The sequence below is a fragment of the Rhinopithecus roxellana genome, chromosome 15 (assembly GCF_007565055.1).
Source record: "Rhinopithecus roxellana isolate Shanxi Qingling chromosome 15, ASM756505v1, whole genome shotgun sequence".
Lineage (NCBI taxonomy): Eukaryota > Metazoa > Chordata > Mammalia > Primates > Cercopithecidae > Rhinopithecus > Rhinopithecus roxellana.
In genome coordinates this window covers 72,536,013-72,559,583 of record NC_044563.1, presented here as the reverse complement: position 1 = coordinate 72,559,583, position 23,571 = coordinate 72,536,013, and the positions used below count along the sequence as shown (strand labels likewise).

General features: G+C 39.1%; 1 protein-coding gene across 1 annotated transcript; it reads left to right on the top strand.

The window, feature by feature from the left end:
* The first annotated feature begins 1,434 nt into the window (after nucleotides 1-1,434).
* Nucleotides 1,435-8,884, top strand: LOC104656382 (olfactory receptor 8A1). The gene is made up of 2 exons (XM_010355982.2): nucleotides 1,435-2,350; nucleotides 8,644-8,884. The coding sequence occupies exons 1-2, from the start codon at nucleotides 1,435-1,437 to the stop codon at nucleotides 8,676-8,678; spliced, it is 951 nt and encodes a 316-aa protein (XP_010354284.2). The 3' UTR covers nucleotides 8,679-8,884.
* The last annotated feature ends 14,687 nt before the right edge of the window (nucleotides 8,885-23,571 follow it).

Below are 23,571 nucleotides of genomic sequence, written 5' to 3'. Positions count from 1 at the left end.
GAAACTCATGGTCAGGACGGAGCAGAGGTAAGTGTGAGTTCCAAGTCACCAATAATTAGTAAACCTTGGGCAAACCACTTAGTGTCTGGCACCTCAGTTTTCTCAATACAAAAATGAAAATAAAAATCCTTCCCTAAACACATTTCTCCCCATTTCCCAAAACTTCAGAAGTTAATGAGATTGACCTTTGAAAGAAATGTGTAAGCTGTAAAGCATTATGCAAAAGTTGGTAATTATATAAGGAAGCAATTAAAATAGGGGGAATTTAAGTTTCATAGCTTAAGAAATACATCCCACAGATGAGACTATCTATACATATTGTATCCAGCAATGATTATTCATGCTTCCTGGAGATACGCCTGTAATTTGAATATTTCGTCATCAGGGATGTAATGGGACAATGGTTTGATATTATGATCTGAAAATAATAATAATTATAATTAGCTATTTAGCACTTACTATGGAACATTCAATGGGCCAGCACTCAGGGTGCACCACAGATCAATTAAATCAGAACATCTATGGGTAGGAACCAGGCATCAATCCTTTGTAAATGTTCCATGTGATTACAATATATAGCCAATGCTGAGAACCACTGCCTTAGGACCTTAAGTCAAGTGAGAAATTAAGAACAAATTCCAGACTCTTAATGACAATTCACATTTTTTACAGGCACTGAGTATTTGAAAAAATATTTCTAAATATGCATTATCCCATGTTACTTTTACAACCACCTTTCGAATCAATATTAATTTCTTCATCTTTCAGACATAGAAGTTGATGTGTCAATGACACAGCTTGTAACTACCCTATCACCCTGACACTGCATAAATTTCAGATAGGTATTTACATGTCCACACTCAGTGAATATTTAGGAAATACATACCTGACAAGGGAAGTTTATTTCTAAAGCAAAATCCATCTCCAAATACTAAATATGAAATATACTACTTATCTACAGTGTAGAGATTCTCAAACTTTACTACACAACACCATCACCAGAAAGATTGTTAATACATAGATTGCTGGGTCCCATATCCAGAGTTTCTGATTAAGCAGGTGTGAGCTGAGGCCTGAGAATTTGCATCTCTAAAAACTCCAGGTAATATCAGTGCTGTTGGTCCAGGGACTACCCTTTAAGAAACACTGCCCCAGGATACTTTAGAAAAATGTGCATGGTAAAAGATCCAGACCTTGGCCTGCTTTCCTCCCATCTTCATGATCTCTGAAACACTCAGGCTGGTCTTCCTGCAAAGAAGACCAGCAAATAGCAGGAGGAGGTGAGGAGGGCAGGGAGGATGCATCAGCAGAGAGCCCAGGATGTTTCACTAGCACCAAAGCCTCAAGACTAGCTTCCCCAAGCCATCCAAGATTAGCCTTTTAATGAGGTTCTTGTCTCCCATGCATCCCTGCAGGCCTCCTGCTCAGAGAAGGATGGCTGCAGGAAATCACTCTACAGTGACAGAGTTCATTCTCAGGGGATTAACGAAGAGAGCAGACCTCCAGCTCCCCCTCTTTCTCCTCTTCCTCGGGATCTACTTGGTCACCATGGCGGGGAACCTGGGCATGATCACTCTGATTCGTCTGAACTCTCAGCTTCACACCCCCATGTACTACTTCCTCAGCAATCTGTCACTCGTGGATCTCTCTTACTCCTCCATCATTACCCCCAAAATGCTGGTGAACTTTGTGTCAGAGAAAAACATCATCTCCTACGCAGGGTGCATGTCACAGCTCTACTTCTTCCTTGTTTTTGTCATTGCTGAGTGTTACATGCTGACAGTGATGGCCTACGACCGCTATGTTGCCATCTGCCACCCTTTGCTTTACAACATCATTATGCCTCATCACACCTGCTCCCTGCTGGTGGCTGTGGTCTACGCCATGGGACTCATTGGCTCCACAATAGAAACTGGCCTCATGTTAAAACTGCCCTATTGTGAGCGCCTCATCAGTCACTACTTCTGTGACATCCTCCCTCTCATGAAGCTGTCCTGCTCTAGCACCTATGATGTTGAGATGGCAGTCTTCTTTTTGGCTGGATTCGACATCATAGTCACGAGCTTAACAGTTCTTGTTTCTTACACCTTCATTCTCTCCAGCATCCTCAGCATCAGCACCACAGAGGGTAGATCCAAAGCCTTCAGCACCTGCAGCTCCCACCTTGCAGCTGTGGGAATGTTCTACGGATCAACTGCATTCATGTACTTAAAACCCTCCACAATCAGTTCCTTGGCCCAGGAGAATGTGGCCTCTGTGTCCTACACCACGGTAATCCCCATGTTGAATCCCCTAATCTACAGCCTGAGAAACAAGGAAGTAAAGGCTGCCATGCAGAAAACACTGAGGAGTAAACTGTTTTGATGCCAATGTTATTGTTCCTTTTCAATTTAGTAGTAATTGTTATAAATACTAGAGGGACAGCTTCTGAATGCTGGCCCGCCATGAATGGAAAATAATCGCTTCTCCACATGGCTGGGTGGATGCCATTTTTCCTTCTCTCCCTCTTTTTCCACTTCTGATTGAAACCAGCCAACTTCAAGTTCAGGTTTTCTTTCACTTGAGATCCATCCCTCTATCCTAAGCCCTTTAATAAATGTTTCCTACCTTAACTGTAATTTAACTTAAATGCTAAACTTTCAACATTGAGTTTTAGGGTCATTCATGGTCTTATCACCTTCTACACAGAAAATATACTCAGCCTAATTTTTTTCTTTTTTTTTTTTTCTTTTTGGTGACAGACTCTTACTCTGTAGCCCAGGCTGGAGTGCAGTAGCACAATCTTGGATCACTGCAACCTCCGCCTCCCGGGTTCAAGTGATTCTCCTGCCTTAGCCTCCCGAGCAACTGGAATTACAGGCATCTGCCACCACGCCCAACTAATATTTGTATTTTTAGTAGAGACAGGGTTTCACCATGTTGGCCAGGCTGGTCTTGAACTCCTGACCTCAAGTGATCCACCTGCTTCAGCCTCCCAAAGTGCTGAGATTACAGGCGTGAGCCACCGCACCCAGCCAATTTTTTTCTTTTTGTACTTGGGAATAAATAAGGCTAAGAGAGACAAAGTATCTCTACTTACTCCTGCCCAAGAATTTCCTGATCTCTTTATGCAATTTTCTTAGTGACACTAATAATAATGATAATAGCAGCTAACATGTTTTTGGATGCTGACTCTGATCCACGCAACTCTTCTACGTGCTTTCTATTCTATTTCAATTATACTGCACAACAAACAGGTACTATTCTATCCTCATTTCACAGATATGGAAACTTGGAGCAGGAGTAACAACCCTGGGATTCAAATCCCAGTCCCAGTGACTCTAGAGCCCAGACTCTGGGCACTCACACATTACTTCTTCACTTTAGTCTAACAGTCCCTTTGAACAGCCTATTAAACCTTCCATAATTATGCTCGTCCAATTTCAAATGCTTTCTGAAAATAATTTCTCAAATCCCTTCCTTTTATCATCTGCCCAAACCTCTTTCTCTTTATGGGCAACAACTATAATAGAATGGGAAAAGATGCCTAAGTAGCATATATAATAATAAACCCTAGCAAACCAGCAAGAAAAAGACATCAACATTGGCAAGAAAAACAAATGAGCAAGGTGTACAGAACAATTTACAAAAGAGAAAACCTGAAGTACCACAGAGCATGTGAAGAGATGCTCAGACCGATTACTAAACATAGAAGTGCAAATTAAAACAGTGATATATCTTTTTATATTTATAAGATTAGCAAAAATTTTAAAAGCTGGATAGTGCTAAGTGTTAGTAAGGAGGTAGGGATTTAGGAACCCCCATATACTACAGCTATTCTGGAAAACAGTAAGACATTACTTAGGAAAATAAGTATATGTATCCACAGGGCATAGCAAATCTGGTCCAGGGTATATATAGTCCCAAATCATTCTCTTTCAGGCCTATAAGATGGCGTGTACAAAGGCATTCATTATACCATTATTTTAGGCGATGGGAACTTAGAGGTAAAATAGGTGTCCACCATTGGGAAAGTAAGTAGATAAATTGTATCTACTTACTTACAATTTATAGACTTTTCAACAGTTAGAAACAAAGGATTAGCTATACACAGTATAGTTTAGAGGTATAGTGCTGTGTGAGAAAAGTAAGAAGGATAATGAGACATAAAACATATTATTTATGTATATTAAAATTGCATGTGCACACACCCCAAAAAAAACACACTTAGAAAGAAAAAAGACCATAACGTAAAATACACATTAGGTAGGTTAGAATGACTGCTGAGAGATATAGGATGCTTGAAAGTAGGGAGTAGAAAAAAAGATGAAAGACCACATTCTGGACCATAAAACACACCTTGACTGATTTGAAGAAACAGAAATCATACAATGTCTGCTATCTGCTCTCAGACCACAGTGAAATTAAACTAGAAATCAGTAACAGAAAGACAGCTGAAAAATCATTAAATACTTTGAAATTAAACAACACATTTCTAAGTAACACATGGGTCAAAGAAGAAAATCTCAAGAGAAATTTTAAAATATTTTGAATAAAACGAAAATGCAACTAATCAAAACTTGTGGGATGCAGCAAAAGCAGAGCTTAGAGGGAATTCTGCAGCATTGAATGTCTTAGCAAAGAAAACGATCTAAAATAATCACCTAGACTTCCAACTTAGGAAACTAGGTTGGAGAATTGCAAATTAAATCCAAAGTAAGCAGAAGAAAAGAAAAAAATTAGAGAAAAATCAATAATATTTAAAACAGAAAATCAACAGAGGAAAATCAATGAAACCAAAAGCTGGTTCTTTGAAAAGATCAATAAAATTGATAAGCCTCTAGCCAGGCTAACTGGAAAAAAAAGAGAGAGGACACAAATTACTAGTGTTAGAAAGGAAAGAAGGACATCACTATAGATCCTGTGAACATTAAGAAAAACAAGAATTACTATGAACAACTCTATGCCTACAAACTTAATAACCTAGATGAAATGGACCAACTCCTTGAAAGATACAATCTGTCAAAATTCACACAAGAAGAAATAGACAAACTGAATAGGCCTATATATATTAAAGAAACTGACTCAATAATTAACAGCCTTTCAAAACAGAAAACACCAGGTTCAAATGGGTTCACTGGTGAATTCTATCAAACATTTTAAGAAAGATAGTATACCAATTCTCTACAATCTCTTCCAGAAGATTGAAGCAGAGGGTATACTTCCTAACTCATTCTTTGAGGCCAGCATCACCCTAATACCAAAATCAGACAAAAATATTATAAGAAAAGGAAGATACAGACCAGTACCTAACATGAATAGAGACAATAAACTCCTCAACAAAATATTAGCAAATTGAATGCAACAATGTATTTAACAACTATATACCATAACCAAGTGTAATTTATCCCAAGGACATGAGCCTGGTTCAACTTTTGAAAATCAGTTAAGGTAATCCAAATCCACATCAACAGGCTAAAGAAGAAAAATCACATGTTGATATCAATAGATACAGAAAAAAAATTTTGACAAAATTCCTCACTCATTTAATAATTTTTTAAAACTCTCAGTAAACTAGGAATACAGGGGAACTTCCTCAACTTGATAAAGAATTTTTTTTAAACCTACAGCTAATGTCATACTTAACAATGACAAAGTTGAAACTTTCCCACTAAGATCAGGAGCAAAGCCAGGATGTCCCCTCTCACTGCTGTTTTCCAACATTGTACTGGAAGTGTTACCTAATACAACAAGACAAGAAAAGGAAATAAAATATATACAGATTGAGAGAGAAGAAATAAAACTGTCCTTATTCACAGATGACATGATTGTTCATTTAGAAAACTAAAAATAATTGGCAAAAAAAATAAAAACCTCCTGGAACTAATAAGCATTTACAGCAAAGTTGCAGCATACAAGATTAACATACAAAAGTAAATTGCTTTCTTATATGCCTGCAAACAACAGTGGAATTTGAAATTTAAAACACGATGCCATTTATGTTAGAACTCCAAAAAATGAAATACCTAAGTGTGAATTTAACAAAATATGTGCATGATCTAAACAAGGAAAACTACAAAACTCAGATGAAAGAAATCAAATACTGAATAAATGGAGAGAGATTCCACATTCATGAAAAGGAAGGCTCAATAATTCATAATTGCCAACATTTGGAACCAACCAAGATGTCCTTCAGTAGGTGAATAATAAATAAACTATGATATGTTCAGACAATGAAATATTATTCAGTGCTAAAAAGAAATGAGCTATCAAGCTATGAAAAGACATGGAGGAATTTAAATCCATATTACTAACTGAAAGACGTCAATCTGAAATGTCTACATACTGCATGATTCCAAGAATCTAACATTCTGGAAAGGGCAAAACTATGGAAACAGTAAAAAGATCAGTGGTTGCCAAGGATTAGAGTGGGAGGGAGTGATGAATGGGTGGAGCACGGAGGATTTTTAGGGCAGTGAAAATGCTCTGTATATATACGGGTATGTATAATGACATAGTGTATACATGTATAATGACGTAGTGTATACATGTATAATGACATGGTGTATACATGTATAATGACATAGTGTATACATGTATAATGACATGGTGTATACATGTCGTTATACATTGATCTAAACCCAAAGAAGGTACAATATCAACAGTGAACACTAATTTAAACTTTGGCCTTTGGGTGATAATAATGTGTCAATGTAGGCTCATCAATTGTAGCAAATGTGCCACTCTGGTAAGGGATGTTGATACTGGGGAAGGTTATGTATGTGTGGAGGTAAGGAAAATATAGCAAATCTCTGTACCTTCTGCTCAATTTTTCTGTAAACCTAAAACTATCTTAAAAAATAAATTCTATTTTTAAAAGAAGAAACAGAAATAAAAATTATTTTTCCTAGACCCACCACCCTCAGGTACATACCAGTGAACATATCCAAGAAGCTCTGGATCAGAGCTAGCCACTGAACCATTGAATAGAGAGACAGGCAAGTTCACCCTCAATAATTGTGAAGTCTTGGGAAAGACTATCCACATGTTTAAAAGTTGTAAATTAAGCTAGCGAAGTGTTAAATATTTTCCTTCTTCCTACCTTGATAGATATACCTTCATAACAAGCTAGATGGCCAGGTTCAAATTTAGAAATCTCAGAATTCTAAGAGCTCCATGCCAGAATGTGGTACTAGGAAAGGGCTCTTCCTGGCACCTGGCATTCTCCCCACAGACACAGCTTTCCCCCTCCGCTTCCCACTCCCCATTGTGTCCCATTCCACAAGGGACCTCACACGTACACATATATGGGCAACCTGGTATTCAGACTCTTGGTCCATACACCTGCACAAAGCAACCCCTGACTGTCCCTTTTATCTAAGGTTGAACAGCCAGTAGTGGTCTACCTTCAGGACATGGTCCTGGGGAAGAGCCTTATAAGCAGGTACAGGGTATTTAAGGAGGGAATTCTGGTATCCACAACACTACTAAGGGATGCATAGGCTCTAACTGGGCACATCCTCTTGGATCCATTCACCCCATAAGGAAGGGTCAGCCAGGGGAGGGCTGAAGACAGAGACACCTCTCACAAAATCTAAGGGAAGCATTATTATTATTGTTATTATTATTATTTTTGAGACCGAGTCTTACCCTGTCGCCCAGGCTAGAGGGCAGTGGTGCGATCTCGGCTCACTACAACCTCCATCTCCCGGATTCAAGTGATTCTCCTCCTCAGCCTCCCAAGTAGCTGGGATTACAGGTGCCCACCACTGCACTCGGCTAATTTTTTGTATTTTTAGCAGAGGCAGGGTTTCACCGTGTTAGCCAGGATGGTCTCGGTCTCCTGACCTCGTGATCCACCCGCCTCAGCCTCCCAAAGTGCTGGAATTACAGGCATGAGCCACCGCGCCCAGCCAAGAGTTACATTTTTATATATGGTCTGGACATTGTCTGGTTGTATATTCAGGCTCTCCAAAGTGACAGAGTGAAAAGCTGGTGCTACTGATACTACCATCTGCCTGGACTTTTGATCGTAGCTTTCAAAGTTTTTCCACTTCTGTGCCCTGCCATGTATTCAGAGATTTTCAGAAGGACCCAGTGTAATTGAAACAGATTACACAAAGTCCATAGCAGGCACACAGAGAAAATGGTCTTTACCCTCAAATGCATAGCAGTTTGGGAAAAGGAACCACAGTTCAGAACTAAAGCCTTCTCTGGGAAAAAGAATAAAATGCAGAAGAAGCAATCCAAGGCAGAGTTATAGGGTCTCTGTTCTCATTCCCAAACCACAAAATGAGAGCCTTCAATACACTTAAGCAAATGCCATTCAAATTTCACACCAGTTACACAGGGTCCACATAATTGGACCATATCCTTCCTTTCCCCATCACTCTGCTGAAATGTTCCCGTTTGCCAGGGTTTGGAACAAAGTAAGGGAGCTCTGCCGACTTAAGGTCAGCTTAGGGTAATTAGCCTGGCACCAGTCCCAACAGAAGTTAGACTCTCCTCCAGCAACGACCTGCTCAAGGCCAAGCCTCCCTTTAATTACCAGGGGCCTGGTAAGTTATTTAGAGAACATCTCCTGCTCCTAGCATGGATAATTGCTCACAGCCAGCTTCCTGAAGCTGCCATATCCTTTTTCTGTCTGTCCTGGGATCCCTTCAGGTTGTCTCTGCACCCCCACGCTCATCAGTGTCTAGTTGCTTTTGCACATGGCTGCAGATTCTATGCTCTCAGAAGCCCTGCTGCCAACAAAACGGGCAAGTTCATAGCTGTGGGCCTGCCGCTGCTGCTGATGTCCCTGGCCCAGGAGTTTTCCAGTGTGTTGCTGCCACTACGCAGTGCAGCAGAGGGAGCCTACACCACTTTATTCCTCTCATTGCATGGGATCTGGAGTAAGACAGCTGTGAGTATGATTCATATGCTAAGCAAGTTTCATTATTTTGGCTGGGTTGAATGTAATGAAATAAGCAGACAAAATATGTGCTTAGGCACCAGAAAATCAGGGCAACAAGAAGGTTTTGGAAAACATTTTCACAATTTTCCAATTAAAGAAACTAAAAACAAACAACTTTAGTTTCAGAATACATGTATTTATTGTGTCATTTCAAATATTAATTTTTATTTTAAATTTTATGTGGCTGAGGGAGATTGGGCACTATAATGTTTTTTAAGGGCCTAGCACCCCAATGTAATCAAGACAGTTGGTCAACTAGTGAACAGATCGGTGGTTCTTAAACTTTAGCCTGTATCAAAATGGCCTCAGAAACCTGTGAAGACAAGGGCTGAGCTGCACCCCACAGCTTCTGATTTGCTAGGTCTGAGGCAAGGATTGAGAACCTGCATTTCTAATAAATTTGCAGGTAACACTGACGCTTCTAGGCTGGGGACCACACTTTGAGAAGTACTGCTTTAGAGGAAGGATGTCTACATGAGCCCCTTTATGAGTAGCTGTAAGTATTTTAGTCTTGTCAGTTTCACCAGGAAACCCTCCAGCCTCCTAATGAGACTGGCTGCCAACATCCTAAGAACCCAGCCGTGGAAAGAACAACAGGGTGTCATGACTTAATTCACAGACTTGCACATAATCTCCATGTTTTTACAGAAAACTGTTCTTGGTATCTCAAGTACACAAGATGTAGATAGTGCAGTTGACGCTTGAACAACACAGGAGGAGTTGAGATGCCAACCCCCTACACAGCCAAAAATCTGCTTGTAGCTTTGACTCCCCAAAAACTTAACTAGTCATAGCCTACTGTTGACCAGAAGCCTTACCAATAACATAAACAGTCAATTAACATATTTTGTATGTTATACATATTATGCACCATATTCTTATAATAAAGATACAGAAATGCAAATACAACTAAAAAAAATCATACAGAAGAGAAAATATATTTACTGTCCACTAAGTGAAAGTAAATCATCATACAGGTCTTCACCCTCATTGTCTTCACATGAGTAGGCTGAGGAGGAGGAAGAAGAGGAAGGCTTGGTCTTGTCTCAGGGGTGGCAGAGGAGGAAGAGGTGGAGGAGATGGAAGAGGAGGCAAGAGAGGCAGGCACACTCCATGTAACTTTTATCGAAATAAATACGTATATAAATGGATCTGTGCAGTTCAAGCCCATGTTGTTTAAGGAACAAGTGTGTTTCCATTTTGAAAATAAGTAAACTGAGGTTAACAAACGTGAAATAATCATAAGGCTTTGTGGTTAGTAAGAAGCAGAGGAGATATGCAAGCACACATCTAGTAGACCTCAAAAGAGTATGCTCTCTTTTTAAGGCACCAGGCTACAATATAAGGATGTCCTTATGTTATAACTAAGATTGGAATTCATGTACAAATCCACATAGGCTCAAGGTGAAAGGAAAACTCTGCAGGCGCATCATTCTGTGCAAACCATATGGGCTTTGCAATCAGGATGACTTAAATTCAAACTCTGACACTCATTGATGGCAAAAACAAAGAGGAGCCCCACTGGGTACTTCTGCTGAATAAAGACATTGCCAGTGTCAATTTCAAAAAAACAAAAAAAAAAAAACTGGATCCTCATATAGGAAACCAATCTGTAAGAAGAGATACCTGGATGGAAAAAGGAGAGGAGCTGGTTTCCTTTCTCAGCATGGACTTTGAAAGGTAGACAAGTTCAAATGCCGTCTCAGACAGTGAAGCAGATGATAGCCTCTGCAGCAGCAGGAGCAGGGTATGGAAACCTCTGTGGGACCCCACAAGCTGACAATGATTAAACAATATCTCATTAGACATATTCTCTAGACACACTCCACCTTTATTTCCCTTTCATCATCACCTAGCCTTAGGACAGTCATGTTGGACCCTCCGCTTCTTGTCTCAAGATGCACCAGAGAACAGCAAGGTTACGGTCATTTGTCCACTGTTAAGGAGAAGCAGGCGTCCTCTGAGGCCTGCATAATTTGGGGCACACAACAGAGAGAAGACACAGGAAGGGGAGGGACATTCCCCAGAATAGAGCCTAGGATGCTTGGTCAAATCATCCCTCCCCACCCAGAATCAACTTCAGTTCCAAATTTGAATGTTTCTGGTTTATTTTAGGAAAAAAAAAATGGCTTTTTCCCTTTTTGTCCCTCTCCTACAGAAGATTCCCCAAGTACACAGCAATGAATAAGAATGAATGAATCCGGCTGGGCGCGGTGGCTCACGCCTGTAATCTCAGCATTTTGGGAGGCTGAGGCAGGTGGATCATGAGGTCAGGAATTCAAGACCAGCCTGGCCAAGATGGTGAAACCCCGTCTCTACTAAAATACAAAAATTAGCCAGGCATGGTGGTGGGTGCCTGTAATCCCAGCTACTTAGGAGGCTGAGGCAGAGAATTGCTTGAACCCGGGAGGCAGAGGTGCAGTGAGCCAAGATCACGCCACTGCACTCCAGCCTGGGCGACAGGGCAAGACTCTGTCTCAAAAAAAAAAAAAAAAAAAAAAAAAAAAAAAAGAATAGCGTGAAAGAGCATGAAATATCTGTTTATTAAGATAATTATTAAAGCATTCATTCATTGATAAAATAGAAAAACATTCACATAAATAGCCCTTTCTGGCTATATGATCAAAGAAAAAAACCTCTCTCACCGCAGCACATACAAAAGTAGTAGATAAGTAATATTAAAGCAGCTTTTTATTGAATGATATGGTTTATGAGAAGGTAAAGGAAGTTGCTATGAAGGCAAAAAAAAAAAAAAAAAACAGGTAAAAAGCAGGCATCTGACTATGTAAATGAAGCCTGGACTCAGTGTTCACCTAGGGGTGTCTTCCAGTCCTTGGAGTCCTTGGAAAGTCCTGAGCTTTCACACATGAAAAGCAAGAGATGAGGCCTGGAGCCCATGCAGGACAGAGGTGGGATTAGAAGCCATGTCCCCTCCCCACCACCCTTGTAAACTCATGCCGAAAGAAGGTAAACCTGAGTGAATGAACTGGAAGAGAATTGCCCCCTCAGAGAGATGGTGAGGATACAGGCTGGTCTCAGCCTTGGCTCTGGATGGAATACGGGGAGATAATGGAAAACCCTCTCTCCTGAAAATCCCTCACCACAATCTGCACTCAAATGTGTATGAACTTGGAATGTGGATGGAACAATCTCTCTCTGACTTGTAGAGTCCCATACCAAAAATGTGTTATGAAGAGGTCCTAGATGTTATCACTTACAATGAATTAGAATTGTGGTAAGTGCTCCAAAGGGAAGCATAGGGTTGTACCAAAGCATTTAATTGGGAGAAACTGAACTGAGTCTTCAGGGTCAGGAATAGGCTCTCTGAGGAAGTGAAATTCAGACACCTAAAGGATAAGGGAGTGCAGTCGATATTTGGCTTCTCAGCATCAGAACCCACTTTTCTGTTAGAAGAATCTGCCTTTGTTCAAATCTTTATTGAAATCTTCTCACTTGGCAGCTATTAAGGCCAGAGCAAGTGTGTGAATATGCCCTCTGTTGAAGGTAAGAGGAACATTCGACCTCAGCCAACTAGATGCTCCCACTCAGGACTTTACTTCTGGAGCAAGCAGTGCAGAGAAACACAGATAATTTCAGGTTGCTACGCTTTGTTTGTCTCCACCGATACTCATGTTGAAATGTCCCCACCAATACTCCCATTGCGGTGGGGCTGGGCTGTGGGGTGGGAGGTGTTTGGGTCACAAGGGCAGATCCCTCATGAGTGGCTCGGTGTCCTTCTGCAGCAGTGAGTGAGTTCTTGCTCTGTTGAGACTGGATTACTTCTCAAAGGAATGAATTCGTTCCCTCAAAAGTGGGTTGTTATAAGCCAGGACAGCCCTTGGGGTTTGCCTCTTTGCCTTTGTCTGCTTCCCCTTTGATGTTCTCTGCCGTGTTATGACCTAGCACGAAAAGCCCTCACCAGAATCTACGCAGATGCCAGGGCCATGCATCCCATACTGCCTAGCCTGCAGCGCTGTGAGCTAAGTAAACCTCTTTTCTGTATAAGTGATCCAGTCTCAGGTATGATTATCCATTTGTGTGACAGCAACACAAAATGGACTAAGATACAGGTCCATAATGGAAAACACAAAGATGGCAACCACTAGCAACCAGCTGTGTTGTGTGGTGCTATCAGGTGCTATCAGGTTTAAGGTCAGGGCTACTTAAACCAATGCAAGCCTCACTTATGGCCTCAGCTGGGATTCTGGCCACCTGACTCCCCTGGATCCTAATTATTCCCAGATCTGGTTTCCTAGACTTCTCTAATAGTCTAGTTGCCCTATATCTTTTCAATGCATTCCTTTCCTGCTGGAGTTCACCAGAGTCAGATTCTATTTTTTCACAGCTAAGAGCCATCGCTGGTTATAATAGAAGCTGGCCAGATGGCGCATCTGAGGGAAATGATAGGGACTGAGGAAAGTGCCCGGCAGCACAGCAGCCCTCTCAGACGTCTGTGGCTGCTCATCAACCCCCACCCTCCTCCTGGTAAAGTGGAAACAGCCTTTACCTTCCTCTTCCGCATCATACTCACGCTATGTTTATTCTTGTTTTTCTCTTCCAGACTCCTTTTGTTGGTATAGTAACGCAAAAAATAAAAATAAAAAAAAAAGAGAGAGAAGGAAAGAAAATGAAAGAAAGCAAGAAAGAAAGAAAAAAAAAAGAAAATGTACGAACAGACCAGATTCCAGAGACCAACGTCCTTGGTAAAGAGTGTGGGGAAGTCTGTAGTCAATTTGTCTTATGAGAACTGCATTTTAAGTGACTAACTCAAATATTAATGCCCTAATGTCAGCAAAACAACTATAAACACACATGCTTCCAATCTAGATATCTATATTTGTATCAGTTCAAATTTTACTAAGATTCTTAAAATAATGTAGTGTATTCCCAAAATTATTACTGACATCTAACAAAGTAAATGACATAATTACTATTTAAATGTTACACATGTGGTATAGTTAGCATTTGTATTTTAAACATTCACTGTGATAGCAGAGGACTATCTCTCTGCGACACACAGGCACACACATAGATACCATACACCTTGTCTGTTAAAGTTCCTTATGGAACCAATACAAGAGTAGCTCATTGTTCATTTTTACAAGATTTATTTTATGGTACCTTGTTTTTAAACAACTATAGCTTTGCATTTATGACAGGTAACTGGCCATATCTTTATTTATTTTCTATTCAATCTTTATTCAGAAACCATGTCCTATTTTTTAACACTGTAACTATAGAAATACATGGTCAAATTTATGATACACGAAAAACTCATTGCTATGAATCCGGAATGATGAATAGAAGATGACCAGAAAAGAACAGGCAAGGGTTTTGTAGGCAGAGAAGACAATATGAAAAAAAGATACGGAGGCACAAAAAAACCCACGTATATATGTATATTTAGGGAAGGGTTGGTGATATTATGGTTAAATCACTGCATGTGTGGAAGAGTGAAATAGGAGAGCTTCGGGGAACAGTGGCACAACTGTTAATTTTGTGTGTCACTTTGACTGTACCACGTTGGATGGAAGAACGGCTTTGTTATTTCCTTTATCTGGACATTAAGTGCAAGAAAATGTGTATGGATGCTGAATAAACAAGGGCTCAACTGTGATGGTTAATTTTATGTATCAAGTTAGCTGGGCTATGGAATCCAGCTGTTTGAGCAAACATTAGTCTAGATGTTGCTGTGGATGTGAATTGTATCTGTGATTAACATTTACAGTCAGTTGACTTTAAGTAAAGCAGATTACAGTAGAATATCATGTAGCAGGCTTCATCCAATTCATTGAAGACCAAAGGGCAAAAGAGTTTCCAGAGAAGGAGTTGTGCCTGGAGACTGTAACACAGAAACCCACCTATTTCTAGCCTGCTGGCCTGCCCTGTGAATTTGAGATTCCAAACTACAACATCAATTCTTCCAGGCTGTGCCTACCTGACAAATTTCATATTTTCCAGTCCCCACAATCATGTGAGCCAATTCCATAAAACACAGCTCCCTGCAGACATACCATCTATCTACACAGTATATCTGTGTAGATATATAGATAGATATCGATATCTAGAGATAGATATAGAGATAGATGTAGATATCTAGAGATAGATATAGATATCTAGATGTAGGTAGGGTTCTGTTTCTCTGGAGAACCCAGACAGACACAAGAGGTTACAGGTGATAATTAATCATCCTCCCCTCCACACTCTGAGAATTGAGAAAGAAGCCACATAGAAAGAGATGAAGAGAGCCTAAACACTGATGAAGTTCATAGAAGGGCATAGCTTAGAGCTGAAGCCACAAAAGGACTCCCTAATTCCCTCTCTGCTTCCCTAGATTAATTCTACAAACCTAGACACCAGCTGAGATGGCAACTGCAGCTCTTCTCTACAAAAGGAGAGCACTTAGAAGAGGAAGAAAGAGACTCCCGAGGACAGGGCTGTCCTACAAAGAAAATGCTCAGGGGGCTCAGCCATCCTGAACCAGTGCTGTTTCCCAGCCTCAAGAGGCAGGAGTCACTGTTCTTTCTGGGGTTGAGTCTAGTGGGGAGAAGGAAAAAAGAAAGGGCTCCTCCCGCTCTTTATCTTCCTGAGGCACAGAAGGCACATAGGTATCCCGTTATACAGGCTGGTCTGCTTTGGGTTCAGTCACAGACAGGATAATCATTTCCCTACAGCAAGTTTCCTTCTTGTGACATGTAAAATACTTGCTCATAAAGTTCTGCTGTAGTTCAGTACTGTGCTATGTTACTTCTGAGATGTATTAATTTTTTTAATACATCTCAAAAGTAACTAAGAAACTTTAAGACACGCTTCTACTTGTTTTCCCCTTTAGTGTAGCTGCTTCTCTCTGCTAGTTGAAGTTTGGATCTGCTTCTGGAAGCCCAAGTGCAATTGGAGGGTAAATACACAAAGTGTGTCTCAAGTCAAGAGCAACCAGAGACCTCTCAACCTAACAGCCTGAGTTTTCTTTTACGTATTTCAGAGGCCTCAGTAAAAATCCAGAGAAGGCTCCCTCAGTTACTTCCTAGAGTTACTATAGAAAACAAGAAATTATGTCCCTTGAGTTGACACATGTAGCAACTTTAACAACCTCCATGTTCGATTTTGCTTCAACACTGAAAGCAATGAAAGGAGGTGCCTACCCTGTCTCCCTCCCCCATTTGGTTCTGGGGCCCAGGGTTGATGCTACATGGGAATTCCTAGGCTAGCGCTCTACAAAAATGGCCGAAATTCAGTAACACAATTTGTGGAGCTGGCAATTAGGCAGGGTTTTTACATTCTGCACATGACAAAGCCCTTTTCATATCGCTATCTTCAATTAAATTATATAAAATTATTCAAAGCTACTAAGATCTCTGCTTTCTTAAGTAATGGCAGCTAATGCCTTGAGAGAGCTTAAAATCAGTTTATATGGAGTAGAGAGGAAAAACTGTTCATTTGTCATTGGTTCTGGGGAGCAGTATTGTGCCCTTGAAGACAGCAGGGAAGAGTCACACCATAAACATGTGACATTTTTCTTCTTTTCAGAGGTTCAAATTGGGGCATACACTCACTGTTATTTTCAGAAAGGCAGAAGCTCTCTACATGAATGCATCATCCTTTTAGTCAGAAAACATTTAATGCCCTCGTACTCTCAGCAATTCTAAGTAAAATACGAAATAAAGAATAAATAATACCCACTTATTTTTTTAAGTTTTTTTAGAATATAAATTTATTGAATAATGCCTTAGTGCTTGCTAGAATTTACTTCTTAAAATAAAGATACGCCGGGCGCGGTGGCTCAAGCCTGTAATCCCAGCACTTTGGGAGGCCGAGACGGGCGGATCACGAGGTCAGGAGATCAAGACCATCCTGGCTAACACGGTGAAACCCCGTCTCTACTAAAAAATGCAAAAAACTAGCCGGGCGAGGTGGCGGGCGCCTGTAGTCCCAGCTACTCGGGAGGCTGAGGCAGGAGAATGGCGTAAACCCCGGAGGTGGAGCGTGCAGTGAGCTGAGATCCGGCCACTGCACTCCAGCCTGGGCGACAGAGCGAGACTCCGTCTCAAAATAAATAAATAAATAAATAAAAATAAAGATACACATTATATATGAATATATTTGTATACTATGTATATATGTGTAAATATATTCCCCTTATTAAGTAAAAAAGTCTTTGTAAGAAGCTGTGTCTTAAAGTTTCTTAATTACTTAGGGGAATATTTAAAAATATGTATCTCAAAAGTAACATATATATATTTTTTTTTCTTCCCATAAAAAGAGAAGATGATATTTAAAAATCATCATAGGCCTAAACATATTCAACTGACGTTCACACAGAATGACTTTTTCTGCTGCTGCCATCTGGTGGCAGCTTGCCTAAAACTCAAGGAGAGTAACATTCTCAGTAGCTCCCTCTGGCCCAGGGAAAACCTGACAATTACACAGCAAGTTCTAAATCATAGAAAACCTAGATCTGAGATCCAAGTACATCTGTACAGGAGGGAAGTTGCACCGCATATGAAGAGAGAGGAAAAATGGTATAACAGTGAAAAGTTAGCACAAGCACTTGAATGTTGACATGAAGAGAAATACACAAAACATTTAAAAATTTTTTGCAATAGAGAGAAGCCAGGCATGGTGGCTCACACCAATGGAATAGAATAGAGAACCCAGAAATAAAGCCCAACACTTACAGGCAGCTGATCTTCAACAAAGCAAACAAAAACATAAAGTGGGGAAAGGATACTCTATTGAACAAACAGTGCTGGGAAAATTGGCAAGCCACATGTAGGAGAATGAAACTGGAACCTCATCTCTCACCTTATACAAAAATCAACTCAAGATCAATCGACGACTTAAATCTAAGACCTGAAACTATGAAAATTCTAGAAGATAACATTGGAAAACCTCTTCTAGACATTGACTTAGGCAAAGACTTCATGACCAAGAACCCAAAAGCAAATGCAACAAAAACAAAGATAAATAGATGGAACTTAATTAAACTAAAGAGCTTCTGCACAGCCAAAGGAACAGTCAGCAAAGTAAGCAGACAACTCACAGAGTGGGAGAAAATCTTCACAATCTGTACATTCAACAAAGACTAATATCCAGAATATCCAGAATCTACAAGGAACTCAAATTAGCAAGAAAAAAAAAAAACAATCCCATCAAAAAGTGGGCCAAGGACATGAATAGACAATTCTCAAAAGAAAATACACAAATGACTCACAAACATATGAAAACAAATGCTCAACATCACTAATGATCAGGGAAATGCAAATCAAAGTCACAGCGTGATACCACCTTACTCCTGCAAGAGTGGCCATCAGCAATAAATCAAAAAGAAAAAAAGATGTTGGTATGGAAGAACACTTCTGCACTGCTGGTGGGAATGTAAACTAGTAAACCATTATGGAAAACAATGCAGAGATTCCTTAAATAACTAAAAGTAGAACTACCATTTGATCCAGCAATCCCACTACTGGGTATCTACAGAGGAACATAAGTCATTATATGAGAAAAGATACTTACACGCACATGGTTATAGCAGAACAATTTGCAATTGCAAAAGTATGGAACCAACCCAAATGCCCATCAATCAACGAGTAGATAAAGAAATTGTGAGATATATATATCTCTCCCATATATATAGATACATGTGTATATATATACATACACACACACACACCATGGAATATGACTCAGCCCTAAAACAGAATGAAATAATAACATTTGCAACAACCTGGATGCAATTGGAGACCATTATTCTAAGTGAAATAACTCAGAAATGGAAAACCAAACATTGTATGTTCTCACTAAGTGGGAGCTAAACTATGAGGATGCAAAGACATAAGAATGATACAATGGACCTTGGGGACTCAAGGGAAAGGGTGGGAGGAGGGTGAGTGATAAGAGACTACAAATTGGGTTCAGTGTGTACTACTTGAGTGATGGGTGCACCAAAATCTCACAAATCACCACTAAAGAACTTACTCATGTAACCAAATGCCACCTGTTCCCAAAAAACCTATGGAAATAAAAAATTTTTTAAAAAAGAAAGAAAATTTGAGGATTTGAAATACTTAGGATGGTAGGGGTAGCACTAAGAGCACATGAAAGGGCATTTGATCAAATTCAATATCGTTATTTTTAAATATTCAGTAAAATAGGAATCAATAGACATACTCTAAAAGTAAATGTGAAAACATCCTTATGGTAAAAATATTAGATACATTCCCATTAAAACCTGAAATAGACCAATATGTCTATTATCTCTTCTATTAATTAATATTGTAAAGTAGGGAACCAATGCAATTAGACAAGAGAAAGCAATTAAAGGCAAAAGAATCATAAAGGAAGAAGTACAAGAAGTATGGGCAGATGCTATTATTAATTTTTTGGAAATTCCAAAAGAATCCATGAAAAATACTAAAAACAATACCAGTTAAATTGCAGGAATAAAATTAGAAATCCATATACTTCATATACAAACAATCACCTGGTAGAACATGTCACAACAGATCTCATTACAATAGAAAATAAAATGTCTAAGCAAAAATCTAGTTTTAAAAATATACAAAACCTATATGACTAAAAGTATACACATACCTAAAGGACACAAAAGCATATCTAACAAACAGAAAGACATACCGTGGTCTCCGATTGTCGGACTCCAGAATATATCAGTTAGTTCTAAGTTTGTAAATGTAATATGATCTTGATAAATATAGTAGGAGGGTTTTGTTTTTTTTTTTTTTTTTTTTTTGTCTGGAGAAAGACAAACTGATAACGAAGTTCATCTGAAAGAATAAATAAGCAAGAATACCATGGAAAATCCTGGGGGCATGAGGGATCACGACTCGTAGAAGCTAACCCTAACATATATGAAAACAATATAAAGATTCCATAATTAAAGCAAAATATTAGCACATGAATAGGATGGTAGTCCACTGAAACAGAATATAAAACAAATAGGAATTTAGTTTAATATTTAATGAAGGTAGTAACTAGAATCAATAGGGGAAAGGATAGGTTATCATTTTTTTAATGGTGAGGGTGTAACAGGATAGCCTTATGAAAAATAACAAAATTAGATCTATTTCTCACACCACAAACAGTATAAATTTCAAATACATCCAAATGTAAAAATTAAATTCATACAAGTTCTGGAAAGGAAAATGAAGCATAGATGAAGTTATTTATAACCTGAAAGTAGAGAATACTTGGCAGACAACTATTCAAAACCTAGAGCCTATAAATAAAATTTTAATAAATGTGACTATATTCTAGAAAGTGCTTTTTGCCTGGAAAAAAAATTGTAAGAAAAGTCACAAGATAAAAAATGACAAAAATCTATATGGAATTTATATCTCAGACAAAAAGCTAATATATTTAATATAATGAGCTTCTAGTATTTGAAAATAAAAAGACCTACAACCCAAGACAAAAATGAGCAAAAGACACAAATAGAGATTTCAGAGAAAATGGATATATTAATGGCTCTTGAACATATAAAACAATATTCAACTTTTCTCATACAAGAAATGCACATTAAAACTATAGGAAAGATACTTCAAGAAAAAGGGGGGGTTGAGACTTTCTCTCATAATCATGATGGAGTAACAGAGTCCTGACTTGTCCCCTACCCTAAATCATTAGAAAACCAGAAAAAAAGTATGCAAAACAACTGTCTTCAGACATTGACAAAACGTAGCAGAAGATTGTTATTCCAGAGGGAGAAAAGGGAAAACGAATGAGAATTTCTGCTTAGACGCAATTTCAGGAATGCAGAGATCAGGAAGCAAAAAGGGCTTGGTAGTCTCACTGAACTGAAGCGACAGACCTGTTGAGGGAGGCCAGAGCAGCAAGAATCTGTGGAGCAGAAAGTGAGAAGAGGGAGCTCTGCAAAAAAGAACCCCACAAATCTGCATAGAGGTCTACTTGAGACTTTCGCTTGATACCTAAGTTAAGCTTAAAAATAAACTTCAGGCCGGGCGCAGTGGCTCAAGCCTGTAATCCCAGCACTTTGGGAGGCCGAGACGGGCGGATCATGAGGTCAGGAGATCGAGACCATCCTGGCGAACACGGTGAAACCCCGTCTCTACTAAAAAATACAAAAAAAACTAGCTGGGCGAGGTGGCGGGCGCCTGTAGTCCCAGCTACTCGGGAGGCTGAGACAGGAGAATGGTGTGAACCCGGGAGGCGGAGCTTGCAGTGAGCTGAGATCCGGCCACTGCACTCCAGCCTGGGCGACAGAGCGAGACTCCGTCTCAAAAAAAAAAATAAAATAAAATAAAATAAAATTCAAAAAGATCAAACTGACCCTCAAGATGCTTAAAAGCCTTCCAAAAGAATTCCCAACACACTTTAAAGGAACATAACAAAATTTAGCACTCAACCACATAAAATCTATTATGTCCATGCCCGATTGAAAATTACTAGATATAGAAGAAACATAAAAATGTGACCTGTAGCCAGAAGAAATTTCTCAGCAAAAACATCCCAGAAATGACAGAGATGATGGAACTGGCAAATTGAGCTTTAAAATTAACTATTATATGTTCAATATAGTCAATAATTTTTTTAAAGTAAACATGATGCTGAGAGAAATGGAAGATACCAAAAATAACCAAATGGAACATGTAGAGATTAAAACATATATAATATCTGTAAAGAAAAATAATGACTTGATTGTATTAACATCAGATGCTGCAGAAGAAAATATCAATGCACTTGAATACACAGTGATAGAAATTATCCAAATTGAAACACAGAGAGAAAAAAGACTGACATAAAAATTGAAAAGAGCCTCAGTGCCACTGCACCACTCCAGCCTGGGCAACAGAGTGAGACTCCATCTCAAAAAAAAAAAAAAAAAAAAGACTGAATAGAGCCTCAGTGACCTATGGAACAATATCATTATCAAGCAGTTTAACATAGTTGTAATTGGAGTTCCAGTAGGAGAAAGGGGGGAAGAAAACTGTATAAATAAGTAATGGCTGAAATGTCTCAAATTAGCTAAAAACTGTATGTCCACAGATCCAAGAAGCTCAATGAATCTGTCAGCAAAATAAACACAAATAAAACCATGCAAAGGTGCATCATAATTAAATTTCTGAATATGAATTAGAAAGAGAGAATTTTAAAAGCAGCCTGGGGAAATGGAATGCAGGAGAGCACATTATATACCAAAGGAACAAAGGTAAGAATTACTACAGATTTCTCACCAGAAGTGATGCAGACAAGAAGACAATGAAAAATCATATCGTAATAGTATTTTCTATTTTTAATTTTTATACATAATAGTTGCACATATTTATGAAGTACATGATTATGTAAAATGATCAAGGTAACTGGGATACCCACCATCTCAAACATTTAACGCTTCTTTGTGTTTAGGACATTCAATTCCACTCTTCTAGTTATTTTGAAATACACATTAAATTATTGTAAATTATAGTCACCCCACCAAACACTAGCTCTTATTCCTTCCATCTAACTGTATTTTTGTACCTATTAACCAACCCGTCTTTATCCCCCACTCCTTATTCCCCTTTCCGGCCTCTGATAATCATCAGTCTACTCTTTATTTCCATGAGATTAAATTGTTTTTGGCTCCCACATATGAGTGAGAACATATGCTATTTGTCTTCTTGTGCCTGGTTTATTTCACATAACATAATGTCCTCCAGTTCCATCCATGTTGTTGCAAATGACAGGATTTCATTCTTTTGAAATTTTTAAAGGGCAAAAAGAAAAAAATTGTCAATCTAAAACTCTATATTCAGTGGAATATATTTCACAATTAAAGGCGAAATAAATACTTCTTAATATAAGTAAAAGTGAAACCATGCCCCCAAAGAGTTAAAGAAACCACTAACAGAAATTCTTGAGTTTGGTAGACAGCAGTTAAGAAAAGAAACAACTTCCTGAAACACTGAAAATCCCTCTTTCGTCTCCCTCGGGGATGAAAAAAGTGGCTGAAATTAATTGGAACCAACATGGCCGACTGGAGTTTTTGCAGAATGAGTTTGCTGACATCACGGCCTGGATTTCTACCGCATGTTTCATACTAACTCCCCACAAATTTGCACATGTGACCCGTGAGATATCAAGAAAAAATAATTGCGCATACCCAAGGGCTTTCCAGACCTCCCCTTTCCTTCCACCCATCATCTACTAATCTCAAAATCCACCCCCTGTACCTTTTCTAATAAAAATGCTACCTTGAAGTCAGCGTGGGGAGACAGATTCGAGCTTGACACTCGTGTCTCCTTGTGAGTCAACTTGCAATACAAAGCTTTTCTTTTCTCAAAAATCTGGTGTCATAGAATTGGCTTCTAGCATAGCGGGCAGCGAGCCCCTTTTGCTCAGTAACAACTGCACTACAAGAGATGTTACAAGAAGTTCTCTAGGCAAAAAAAAAAAGATACTAGTTGGAAGCAGCACTAGTTGGAAGCAGGGAGAACTCCTGAAATTGCAAAATGTAACTTTAGAGATATGACATAAACGTAAACTCAAAGAGCACTTGACATGGTAAGTGTGGGGGAAAATATAAAAAATATTTGTCTCAATTTTTAATATCCTTAAAAATAAATCAAGGAAAAATGATAGAAAGAGCAGGGACATAGGCTGCAGTTTTAAATCAAGTAGTG

What these genes read in the sequence shown, in the direction of transcription:
- LOC104656382 (XM_010355982.2), top strand. Translation starts at nt 1,435, where the DNA reads ATGGCTGCAGGAAATCACTCTACAGTGACAGAGTTCATTCTCAGGGGA. An exon ending in CATGCAGAAAACACTGAGGA is followed by an intron (nt 2,351 to 8,643) that starts GTAAACTGTTTT and finishes GGATCCCTTCAG; the next exon opens with GTTGTCTCTGCACCCCCACG.